Source organism: Arabidopsis lyrata (genome assembly GCF_000004255.2).
Source record: "Arabidopsis lyrata subsp. lyrata unplaced genomic scaffold ARALYscaffold_136, whole genome shotgun sequence".
Classification (NCBI taxonomy): Eukaryota; Viridiplantae; Streptophyta; class Magnoliopsida; order Brassicales; family Brassicaceae; genus Arabidopsis; species Arabidopsis lyrata.
This window is the reverse complement of record NW_003302455.1, coordinates 1-11,937: the sequence shown is the minus strand read 5'-3', so window position 1 is coordinate 11,937 and position 11,937 is coordinate 1. Positions and strand designations below refer to the sequence as shown.

General features: G+C 30.2%; 4 protein-coding genes and 1 long non-coding RNA gene across 5 annotated transcripts in view; 3 read left to right on the top strand and 2 right to left on the bottom strand.

The window, feature by feature from the left end:
* Window positions 1-52, top strand: part of LOC9298899 — a 1,415-nt gene extending 1,363 nt beyond the window's left edge. Inside the window, exon 5 of the mRNA XM_021017339.1 lies at window positions 36-52. Coding sequence (XP_020872998.1) covers window positions 36-52 — 17 coding nt within the window. The remainder of the gene's footprint in view (window positions 1-35) is intronic.
* Window positions 53-1,220: 1,168 nt separating this feature from the next.
* Window positions 1,221-2,213, top strand: LOC9298897. The gene is made up of 3 exons (XR_002330370.1): window positions 1,221-1,437; window positions 1,904-1,943; window positions 2,025-2,213. It is a non-coding gene; the product is annotated as an uncharacterized LOC9298897 (long non-coding RNA).
* Window positions 2,214-3,919: 1,706 nt separating this feature from the next.
* On the top strand, window positions 3,920-5,929 carry LOC9298898 (MYB-like transcription factor ETC2). The gene is made up of 3 exons (XM_002862775.2): window positions 3,920-4,769; window positions 4,907-4,994; window positions 5,674-5,929. The coding sequence occupies exons 1-3, from the start codon at window positions 4,691-4,693 to the stop codon at window positions 5,810-5,812; spliced, it is 306 nt and encodes a 101-aa protein (XP_002862821.1). The 5' UTR covers window positions 3,920-4,690; the 3' UTR covers window positions 5,813-5,929.
* A 189-nt stretch (window positions 5,930-6,118) lies between these two features.
* Window positions 6,119-7,621, bottom strand: LOC9298896 (tubulin-folding cofactor A). Its single transcript, XM_021017349.1, has 4 exons — window positions 7,418-7,621; window positions 6,956-7,113; window positions 6,665-6,751; window positions 6,119-6,397 (listed from the first exon to the last, which is right to left on the bottom strand). The coding sequence occupies exons 2-4, from the start codon at window positions 7,106-7,108 to the stop codon at window positions 6,296-6,298; spliced, it is 342 nt and encodes a 113-aa protein (XP_020873008.1). The 5' UTR covers window positions 7,109-7,113; window positions 7,418-7,621; the 3' UTR covers window positions 6,119-6,295.
* A 2,085-nt stretch (window positions 7,622-9,706) lies between these two features.
* On the bottom strand, window positions 9,707-11,121 carry LOC9298900 (transcription repressor OFP2). The gene has a single exon (XM_002862773.2). It carries the CDS (start codon window positions 10,906-10,908, stop codon window positions 9,940-9,942), a length of 969 nt encoding a protein of 322 aa, XP_002862819.2. The 5' UTR covers window positions 10,909-11,121; the 3' UTR covers window positions 9,707-9,939.
* Window positions 11,122-11,937: the final 816 nt, after the last annotated feature.

The following is an 11,937-nucleotide window of genomic DNA, read 5'->3' as shown; positions in this document are numbered from 1 at the left end:
GTTTCTTTTGTTCTTGTTGAATGCACTATTTTCAGATATTATTAAGTTATGAAAGTTTCGTATTAATATATTTATTTATTAACTACAATATGTAACAATTAAAAATTAAATATATAAATTCATGCAAATAAATTGAAAATGCATGCAAAAATACACAGACTTTTTAAATAAATATTAAAAAATCGATTTAGTGCTTTTGTTAAAAAATTAGAATTTATTGTGATTATTAAAAAAATAAAATCAAATTAATGGGTTTTTAAAAATAATAAATGAGATAAATACTAAATTATAACATAATAATTATATAAATAATAACATATATACAGTTCAAAAACAAAAATTAAGAGTTTAGGAAATAGTCTTTAGGGTATAGAATTTAAGGTTTAGGGTATAGAATTATGTTAGTAGCTAATAATAAATACTTAATTATAACATAAATAATTAATTATAATATAGTAATTATATAAATAGTAACATAGATACATTTAATAAACAACAATTTAAGAGTTTAGGGTATAGGGTATAGGGTTTAGGGTATAGAGTTTAGGGTTTAGGTTTATGATAGTTTTCAATAGTAGCTAATACTAATTTTATAAAAAAAATAACATATGTAGTTATAATTCAATAAGTTTATTGATTATAACAAATATTATTATGTTTCAACAATTTGATTTACACAATAAGAAGATTAGTGTACATGTTTTCTTAGGTAACAATATGGAATACCATAAAAATTTCTAAAAACGTTTCAAATATTTTTAATCAATTTTTTTAAAATATCAAAAATTTTAAATAACTTATAAACACATTAGTCTGTCAATATATAATTTTTAAAAAAAATTTAAAATTGCTAAATGGCATGTAAAACATATTTTTATGTCTTCAAATAAAATAGCCACTTATAATTATTCACTTGGATCGATGACGTGGCGAAATCTCAGCCGTTCCTCATGACATCTGAATCTCTTGTTGAAGCTTTCATAAACGATCCAATCAATATGCATCACTCGGATACATGACGTGGCGATATCTAAGCCTTTGATCAGCCCGTTTCATCTCATTCTCGACTTTTAAATCAGAATTATTTTTTTTATTTGTCAACATAAGAAACGAGAGAGTTAGGTCTTATTCGTTTCATCTCTATTCAGCCTCCAAATTTTCTGATTCTTTCCTCTAAACTTCAACTTTATTCAGTCCAAAATAAAGATCATGTTTCCTCCAACAGGAAACTTCCTCCAACCGTTCTCGCATCCGACGAGGATTCTCTTTCTTTCCTCCAACCGTTCATTTGCCTTCGACAAGCAGCAAGAAACTTCAAGATCTGTAACGAAAGCTTCTCCCTTTTTCCTCATATTTAGATTAATCAATTCTTAAATTGATTAATTCCGTTGTTGTTCCAGGTAATAGAAGATCTGCGTTCAGTTAATCAATCTCCAGGTAGTACTCTCTTCATCCTTTCGAATAATTTTTATTGTTTGAGTTACGTTCTTTGATTCTTTGGATAAAGTTTGATTAGAAGCATAGTGATAACATGCGACTGAATGATTAGGGTTTCTCTAAATGAATAAGATGTTAAATTTGGTTCTCTGAATCGGTAAGATCCGACTGAATGCTTAGGTTGAATGATTTATTAAGGTTTCATTGATTATCTTTTGTGTATCGGTTGTATGATTCTCTTTTGCATAAGGGTTTTGTTCCTTGCATAAGTGTTTGGAGACCTAATTCATAAGTTATAATCCTGTTAATTGTAACATGCATTGTTATTGCATAAGTGTCTTTAAACTTGCATTGTTATTGCATTTTAAGCGTGTATTATGCATTCTTATTGTTTGGATTAGCCCGAAAATGGTGAATGTAAAATAATTTAAGATGCTGTCTTTATTTCTCTTGTCGACCAAGTTAGAGTGATGAGCTAGTCATGCATCATGGACACAACTTGAAAGGTTTTGCTTTTCTTAACTCATTCTCATTCAAAACAATTAATCAGAAAAATATTTGACATTAACATCTTCAGTTTCTAACAGGAATAGGGCTAATGATATGGGCTTAAAGACAAATCATCGAAGTCTTGGACGTTAGGGCTAATGATATGGGCTTAAAGACAAATTAGTTATAGGGCCTATTTAGACCCAATTAATATCTTGTACTTTTTGATTTTGTTTTTTATTTAGGCCCATCAAAACAAGATTTAATATCAAATTATTGCAAATTCTGAATTTTGTATTCTATATCCTTCTACTTCAAACAAAATAAAACTACAGTACAATAATTTGTACAAATACTGTATTTCCAAAAAAATCATACTATATATTACACATCTCATACATATACGTATGATCATTACGTATGTTTAAATGTATAATACATGTATTATTACACGTATGGATACATGTATAGTTTACACGTATGTATACATGTATAATACATGTATTATTACACGTATGTATACATGTAATATTTACACGTACGTATACATGTATTCTTACAAAAACGCTATCTGTATAGAAAATAAAATGCTATCCCTGTTGGCCAACTCACCTCGATGTACATCAATTATTACATATCAGGACTGCTATTATAAATAAATAAAACTGCTATAAGAAACATATATAAATAGCTTATACCCGACGCTATTGAAAATTTACTTATAGCAGAAATGAAAACGCTATATTACTTATGGTTTCTATAGCATTAGCAAAAAACGCTATATAAAGTGTGGGATCTACTATAGCGGGCGTAAACATAGCGATTTCTACAATACTATTTCAGGATACAATAACGATTTTGCTAAGCCATTAAAATAAAAAAGAGTTGGGCCATTAAACCATGTTTTTCCCTTTTTAGGCCAATCAAATCCGGTAAACACTTAAACGAAAATTCTTGTCCTTTCGAACTTAGAATCAGTTTAGCCGCTTTACTTGAGAACCGTCATTTGCATAAAGATCACGACATAAAATCTTTTTTTTATGTAGCCATATAAATTAAATGTATGATTTTGTCTCGACATGCTCTTACCAAGTTTAGTTGAAGTGACTAGACAACAGCTGCAAACATGTTTCAATGAAGTCGTTCTAGTCCATCAATTTTAATGTTATGTCACGATTGATAGGATTTATATCCATTATTATGATCACATAATGATAAATTAGAGGAATTTCATATATATATTTTTTAATTGGTCTAAAACGTAGGACCGTTTTTCTCCTAACGTATTTCTTTAATATATATATGAGGGTAAAATAAAAAAATGGTTCATTATTATTTCACGCTGAGAAGATGATATGCTCATCATATAAGTACTGATTTCTCTAAGACAACTTTCAATCTGTCAGGAAAAGAAATTGATACGTCCGTTTCTTACAGTTACTGCATTTATCACCACTGAGCAATGGTGGAGGCAGAAAATTAATTTATAGGGGTCAAAATTTTTTTCTTTTATAAAGAAATTTACATAATTTTTTTTATTGTAAAAATACACCTTAAAAATGTACCATATGCATTTATATTTTTATTAGTTTGATCGTTGTTAAGTTTGTCACAATATTAAGTGCTTGTTATTAATAAAAACAAAATAAATAATTATTTAAAAATGAAACTATTTTATTATATATATATATATATTTGAGGAGTTTTATTGAAATATAAGTTTGTATTATTCAAATATTTATTGAGCTGCAACTAAACGAAAAATTGATAGGGGTCAAGTTTTATTTTTGGATGGAGTCAACTTAGAAATTTTAATCAAAATTACACTAAGTTAAAAAGTTTCATAGGTGTCAATTGACCCCCCTCTTATGACAATACCTCCGCCCCTGCCACTAAGACGATAATTGAGTAGATGCATAAATAAAATTATCTGTAGGGAATCTGGGTATGCATATGTAAATTTCCAAAGGCACAAGAAAACAAAAGTTTTGTTGGACTTTATAAGTACCATTACGACCCACAGAACTATATATCACAATTCACAACACAAAATTAACGGTTTTTGGACTGTCCAATTTTCATGAAATAGAAAATTCTGGGGAAAAAAAATCTCAACTAATGGTATTGGAGAACTCTAAAATAAACTTGTAGTTAATGTACATTCACATTCCATTCTTCGTCCGTAAAAATTTCCAAAATATAAAAAGGAAAACTGTGATATAAATTATAACTTGTAGGATTTACGTGTTCACGATATTTATTGCGAAATGTAATTGCATGTGATGTTTTTCACTCGATTTTAATACGCTACTAGCCAAGAAGAATAAAACTAACACGTCATTTTAGTGACTTTGTTAAAATGTTCTCTTAAATTTTGGATATTACAAAACCATTATCAAAAAAAAAAAAAAATGGATAGTAACTTCGAATGACGTCCAAAGATTTCCTTTGTGAATTTAGGTCAGAAATCAAAATCTGACCAAAATTTATTGTGAGCATTATGAACTTTTTGAATAGTAACAAACAAATCGAACATATCTCAAAATTTTGTTTTGACGTATTCAATCGGGATGTCTATAAAAAAGTGAGTAATAGTATATTAAGGAGTATGTAGAAATTCCAATAAAAAATAAACCATTTCTTCTCTCTCTCTTTCTACATAACTTTTGTTTCCCTCACATCTATTCTACCTTGCATTCTCCAAACCCTACATTTCAGTTTCTCTCTATATTTACATAATCTTCTTATACTTTCCACAGTAGTTATGGATAATACCAACCGTCTTCGTCGCGGTCGCAGTTTTAGGCAAACCAAGTTCACTAGATCGCGACATGACTCCGAAGGTCTCTCTTTAATTTTATTAGTCTCAAATCGTTTTCTTAATTTTTTTGGGGTCTAGACTGGCTCATCCTCTTAACTTGTCAACGTTAAAGTATCTTCTCATGTAATTTTGGTTGAATAAAACTAAACTAAAATGCAGAAGTGAGTAGCATCGAATGGGAGTTTATCAGTATGACCGAACAAGAGGAAGATCTCATCTCTCGAATGTACAGACTTGTCGGTGATAGGTAATTCCCACTCCAAGAGGAAGTCTCTTCTTCTGTTAATATATTTATCTATTCCAAATATAAAATATTTGTTTTTAGCCTAAATATGTCTGTATAATGTCTTAGTTTGTGTTAAAGGGGAAAAACCCAAAACAAAATTGCTGTATAAGGTTTGATTTTATGTTTGATAAAAAGTTAAAAACTAATACAAAAATTCACTAACCAGCAGTTATACCAGATCAACTAAATTACCCAATAGTGCTTCATGAAACTTTTTGGTTCACCTTCTGATTCGGTTTTTGAATAAGCCTTTAGATGATTTTTGATGTAGCATGCATATATTAGTCATAACTTTTATCATAAATTAGGTCCATTTAATAAGGTTGATAATGCGTTATTGTAGAGTAGTTTCGAACGTGTTTGACATATGATGCCATCGTAGTATCCAACTTTTTCAAGTTTTAGAAAAAGTTCACCATCTCTTAGCACAAATGGGAAACAATTACTTTTGAGTCTTTTTACTTTATTTTACAAAAGCTTTTATGTTGTCGGTAAACTAATAGAATGTAAGAACAGAAACATAAATTTCTTCTTTTCCTGTAGTGTAAAAACAGTGAAACGGAATGAATGATATAGTAAACTAATAGAATGTAAGAACAGAAACTTAAATTTCTTCTTTTCCTGTTTTGAATGTTGTCAGGTGGGATTTAATAGCAGGAAGAGTGGTCGGACGAAAGGCAAATGAGATTGAGAGATTTTGGATTATGAGAAACTCTGACTTTTTCTCCCACAAACGACGACACTTTAACAATTCTCCCTTTTTTTCTTCTCCTCCTTAATTTCTTTTGTTATTGACAAGAAAAGCTAAAATTTGAAAGAAATCAAACTTTAAATCGTTTAGTAGAACATATCCTGAATGTTTTTATTATTCTCATCAAAGAGAAAATTGTTGAATCTCTTGGCAAACCAAGTGATTGTGTGCTGAGAATCCGATAGATCACATTTCCTCAAACCATGCTCTTAATCTTCACTTAGTTTGCGGTAGTGTGATTCATCATCGTTTTAGCTCATAACCAAAACGTATAATGGTTGTCCAAGTTATATCAATTTTCAATCGTTTAGTTGCAGCTATAACACATTATAGCTGGTGTGGTACATTTGAAAGATATTGAATGCAAGAACGATCACCAAAATGTATTAAGAGTTCAAAGAAGGCAACTTTTAGTGTATGCGATTCGACAGAGACGAAGATTCTTACAATTGATTAACTAGACCATTTCCAGAATACAGAGCAAGCACTCACAGATGGCTAAATCAATAAATCAGGCATCTTCAGTGTGAAACTGCTTCTCCAAGCCCGCAACTGTCTTCTTTGCATCTTCAATCTCTGGACCTTCCTTCTCATCCGTCTCTTCCAATTCCGCCTGCAAATTCAGTTTTTGTTAGCGACAGAACACAGTAGGAATTTCGCTGTTTCCTCTGTGTCCTTATTCATCGTTTTCTTCAGAGAGGGACTAAGAGTCTAAGATGCTTTCATTCGGGGGATTAATCCAATCGCTATAGACGCATAAAGTTATAATTTGATAATGTGATGCTCTTAAACTTCAAATCACCGCTCTGCATTTCTTATAAACGAATACATAAAGCTAGACCAATGCTTAGCAATCAATAACAATGGAAAATGTAATTACCAAAGTGGACTTGAGTTCAGCTAATGCAGCCTCGAGTCGTTTGTGGCAATCCGGAATCATCATCCTAGACTCACCCAACACATTTTCCTGCATCACCACATACACAATTAGGAAAAACCAAGTCTGAATCGGAATCTGAAACCCTGTAACCAATTTAGCTTTACATGATACAAATGGCTAACGGCAAGAACCTAAATGCAACCTAAGAACACAACACAAACACAAACATATCTTATCATCTTCGAATACCGAGAGATTACAAATGAAGAAGATCATCTATGAAATTTGTACCTGTTGTTTAAGGTCGTAGGGATCAGCACCTTTGTCCTTCATAGCAGCAGTCTTAGCAGCTTCTCTCTCAACTTCTTTCTCATAAGAGTGAAGCTCTTTCTCAATCCTTTTACATGTCGATGTTTTTATCTTCAAGTTCCTAATCGTTGCCATTGATTCTGACAAATTACAAACACCAAAATCCTACATCACCAGCGAACAACGCAAGACGCAACGGTTCCATAACTAGGTTTTGCGATTTCCTTAAAAACTAAATTTCGATTTCAAAAGACGATTAGATCTAGACTAATGTAGGTGAAGATTCTACGATTCGTGCATTGCAACAGATCGGTAACAATATGGATTTTAGAGATCTCTTTTACTTGATTCCGATCTACTTTGAGATCGACACAAAGCTAGCTTCGACTGAAATTTAAAGAAGATATACTGTGAATAGAAGAAAAGTAGGGTTTAGGAAAGAACCAGACGAAGATCGGAGAAGAAGGTTGCTTTGCTTCCGATGAATTTGGGAGAGAGGACGCGGCGCAGAGCGAGGAATCGAGGAACAACAATATACACTTTCCGATTTCGATTTCTTTTTTTTCCTTTGCTTTCAATTTTGAATTTAAAAAAAAAACAAAAAAAAAAAATCTTATTTTATTGGATATGCACTCACTCGTGTGCTCGCATTACCGAAATATAAAATGATGGCATAATTAAATTTTATTTCATTTATTTATCCTTTATAATTACTTATATACTGTTGGTGTTTAAAAAACAAAACTTATAATGTAAAATAGTATGTAATTTACATTTTAATTTACGAATTTAAATATATAAATCCTTTTGTTTATTATGTCAAGTTCATTCACTAATTCAGAATTGGATATCAAAAGTAATAATATAGATTTAAGTTTTGGATATATAAATGGATTTATTAAAAACACTTTGATACAATAATGAATAATCTACGTTATATAATTTTTTATAGAAAAAAAAATTTGGAGAAATTTTTCTCATCATTCCTATTTGAAAAATGGTTTACAGTTTTACTAAAAAATAGTATACAACTACACAAACAACCATATATATATATATATATATATATCGACATGAAACTACACAAAGTTTTGTTATTTTTCTTGATCCATTTGACTAAATTTCAAAAGTTTTTAAAAATGAATCCAAATTTGGAATGCAATTTAATATATAACTGTTATTTTGAAAATGAATGGTTTCGGTCATATTGAATTTAAAACGAATTTTAAGAGTGTGTGTAGTTTTAGACGAACAAATAATTTGTGAAGTTACCTAGGTGATCAAGATAGAAAAAAGTTCGTGTGAATCATGTTTTGTTCATGATGATTGGTGTAGTTTATGGTTATGAGGTTATCTCATAACTATTTATAAAATTAGAATGTAGAATTTTGCCTGACATACTTGTTTAAAACTTAAATTTATGATATACAATGGAACCTCTATAAATTAATACTCGATAAATTAATAAACACGATAAAATAATAAATTTTGCCGATCCCGAGTTGGGCAAATGTAAAAATTCACAAAATTCGATAAGATAATAAGATAATAAGTTTTTTGAAATCCCTATGTAAAAATATAGTCCCAATAATATCATAAATTGATAATCATGTAAATTTGCACATATATATATATAATAGTTTTAGTGTTTTTCATAAAAATAGCTAAAAGTTGTTGTAAGTTTTCAAATTTTGAATATGCATAATTTTTGTTTTAATAGTCGTATAGGTTTTTAAAATACAATGGATGTCACTATTTATGAATTTTAATTTATGTATATCGTTTGTATATGTGAATTCTATAAACATTGTTATTCATTGTCAAAAGAAATTATTTTCTTTTCGAAATATTAAGTGATTAAGTCTAAAACTATAAAATTTATAATATCGAAAACATTAATTTTATTTAGATCACATTGCTTTAGCTCATATTTTTTTAAAAAAAGTTTTCACAGTTGAAACAAATTTTTTTATGAATTAATAAATATTAATATATACTTATTAATTTATAGATAAATTAATATCACTATAAATTAATAAAATATCATGGTCCCGATATTATTAATTTATAGAGGTTTTTATTGTATCACCTATTCTTTTTAATTCTAAACTTTATAATCCAAAACTGCAAGATCCATTAGGCCCATTGATTTGCATATTTGTTGCTCACTTCACTCAGAAGTCAGAAACCATATCACATGTCTTTTGCTGAAACTTCATAAACAACAGAGGTAAGGGATGGAATGTGCAAGTGCAACAGTGGTCCTCTTCCTCTTCTTCTTCATTCTTCGTTATCCTTCACAGAAAAATAAACAAACCTAAGGATTAAAACTCATATCTGTTTTTTTCTTCTTTAATGACATCTCAGTTTAAGTGTCAGTGTGGTCCTCTCTCTACCTTCAACGATTATCTAATGTTCTTCATGCATCTATATACTCCGTACTTGTTGGATTTTCAAATTGTTCATGTCTCTTCACTGTTGTCTTTTTCTGGTTGCTCTTTTTACCGCCATTTTCAACTTTGTTATTTCAAAATATTCAAATGATAATGGCGCAAAATCCATCCTCATATTCTAAGAAATAATCAAATCTTGATGCATCTTTTGTGAGTAGTATATATTATATATAAGTTCATAATCATAGAGATGACAAGAATATGCTTAGTGATCAATTCTGTCTTAATTAAACAGTGTTTTCACGCCCTTAGTGATCATGTTTGTATTAAAACGACAATATGATAACAACTTTTATTATTTGCTTACATTTTACAAAAGAGAAATAAAGAAAAAAGAAATACATAAAAAAAAAAAATGGGATTCAAAGAGAATCTCCACAGTTCCATCTAACTTCTTATGAACATCAACAACAAGTTAACAACTACAAATTTCACAAGACAAATATTGATACTAATTTGACCATTAGGTTAACTCTACTATTACATTAAGAGTTTTTTTTTTTTTTCTTTTCTTTACTTGGTTTTTGTAAGCTGAAGCCAGATTTGTTCGAAAACATGGATGATAAGATCATGATACTCTTTTGGATTCAAAGAAAGGTAACAAGCAAGAAGATCCTCCAAGTCTTTTGAAGCTCTGATGTTGTTCTCTTCTATCATCTCAATCATTGATTCCCTAAAATCTTTCTTTGGATCCAAGGACCGCTTCATCACAGCGAAGCTCTCAAGAACATCTTGTTTGCTCTCTGATCTTCTAGAAGTGCTTCTACGAGTACCTGAGAGTTGAATTCTAGGTGAATTTACTCTTTTGAGGTTTATCCCAGCAGATGATTTTCTTCCACTAGAAACTTGCCTTTGGTATTTCTTCTCTGCTCTATATTCACCATCGTCTTCTTCTTCTTTCTCTCTGTTAATTTTCACAGAAAGATGGCTTTTCTGCGGTTTCTTGATCGGATTACTTGCAAGACAAGCTTTCTCTTTCGAATCAAACACTTTGACCTTGTGCTTGGTGAAAGCTTTGTTCTTTGTGTTGATCTTGAAGTTGGAAAAGTCAACGAACTCATCCTCCTCCTCCTCTTCGTAGAAACTATACACAAAAGACTCAGGGGAGGTTTCAAGAGCTGGGAACAAGCTGTAAGACGAATCTTGACCGTTGATTTTGCTCTTCTTGAAACTTGCAGATACAAGAGGAGGAGGAGTCAAAGGTTTAAGGGATGGCTTGCCCAGTGTCTTTCTTTTACTCATCCTTTTTGTGTGAAGAGAGTTTCTTGGTGAGTTATGGTGAGGAGGATTGTTAGCTACTAAGCTGTTGGAGAAATCAGAGTGATGAGGAAGAGAATCTGAGTAAGGTTTCTTCTTGCTACAAGTGTTTGAGGAAGAAGAAGAAGATTTGTTTTTGGGTTTAGAGTGTTTAGTCATGTCTTTGAGCTTGTGGAACCATGCATTTGGGAGCATTTCTGAAATTCTGAACTTGTAATTCCCCATCTCTCTTCACAAGATTATGTGATGTCTCTCTTAAAAACCTCTGTTTTTTTTGTTTCCTTAGATAAAGAAGAAGGTGAGAAAGCAAAGTCTCTATGTGAGTCTGTGACAGATAAAGAAGAAACTGAAGATTAAAATTGGAAACTAGTGGGGCTCACTACTAGATAAAGCTTAAAGAATGTCTTTTATTTGGTATCATTGTCAACATTTACACGCTTGTGATCACATTAATTAAATGAAATTATTTTTGGTGGATTTTTGGTTGATTTGAAAAAATATTTGGTGAAAAATTGAAAACAATAAGAACAAATTTTTTATCTACAATATTAATAAATTAGTGGAATAGTACAAAAAACATAGAATCAGTTGATTCTGATTTCTGACAGATTTCTAACATCATTACATGAGGATTATACACTTCATAGAAATGATAAAATAACTGAAAAAGTAATTATCGAATTATAAAGAGTAGCAAAATGTAAACAGTTTTAAAGATCCACAAAAGAGGTTGACCAAATGGCAATTACAGAAGAAAAATGCAGCTTTTTTCTTCTTCTGAATAAGCTTTTTGAATGAAGATATTAAAACGTTCCACACTATTTGCAGCCATTAATTTAAACGGACAAATCAAAATTATTAATAAAAACAAATACATACAAAATTCAACGAAAACTTTTTACACATACGAATCTATCTTGGTTAAATTTCACGTTAAATAGTTTCATTTCGATGCTTCTTTGAATTTGCTAAAGTCTGAACCTTATCTTAATTAAGTTTTTAGGTAGAAATACTTTAGTATTTGTCCCACTTTATATAATTATACTAAGGTGGTACAGATATACAAATGATCAGATTAGGATAATCAAATATAATCCATTTTCTCCTTTGAATAAAGTGGGATCAACTTTGGAGTCATAATGATGAATTTGAGAAAATTTTGGTCTATTGTCCACTAACGCCGAACATTTTGAGGACACTCTTTTTTTTCTATACATTTCCTCTTTCCAGATCAATTGTTTTGGCAACTATCTT

Coding starts and splice junctions, on each gene's coding strand:
- LOC9298898 (XM_002862775.2), top strand. CDS start 4,691: ATGGATAATACCAACCGTCTTCGTCGCGGTCGCAGTTTTAGGCAAACC. Junction 4,770..4,906: donor ATCGCGACATGACTCCGAAG/GTCTCTCTTTAA, acceptor ACTAAAATGCAG/AAGTGAGTAGCATCGAATGG. Junction 4,995..5,673: donor TACAGACTTGTCGGTGATAG/GTAATTCCCACT, acceptor GAATGTTGTCAG/GTGGGATTTAATAGCAGGAA.
- LOC9298896 (XM_021017349.1), bottom strand. CDS start 7,108: ATGGCAACGATTAGGAACTTGAAGATAAAAACATCGACATGTAAAAGG. Junction 6,752..6,955: donor CCTACGACCTTAAACAACAG/GTACAAATTTCA, acceptor GTGGTGATGCAG/GAAAATGTGTTGGGTGAGTC. Junction 6,398..6,664: donor CTGAACTCAAGTCCACTTTG/GTAATTACATTT, acceptor CTGAATTTGCAG/GCGGAATTGGAAGAGACGGA.
- LOC9298900 (XM_002862773.2), bottom strand. CDS start 10,908: ATGGGGAATTACAAGTTCAGAATTTCAGAAATGCTCCCAAATGCATGG.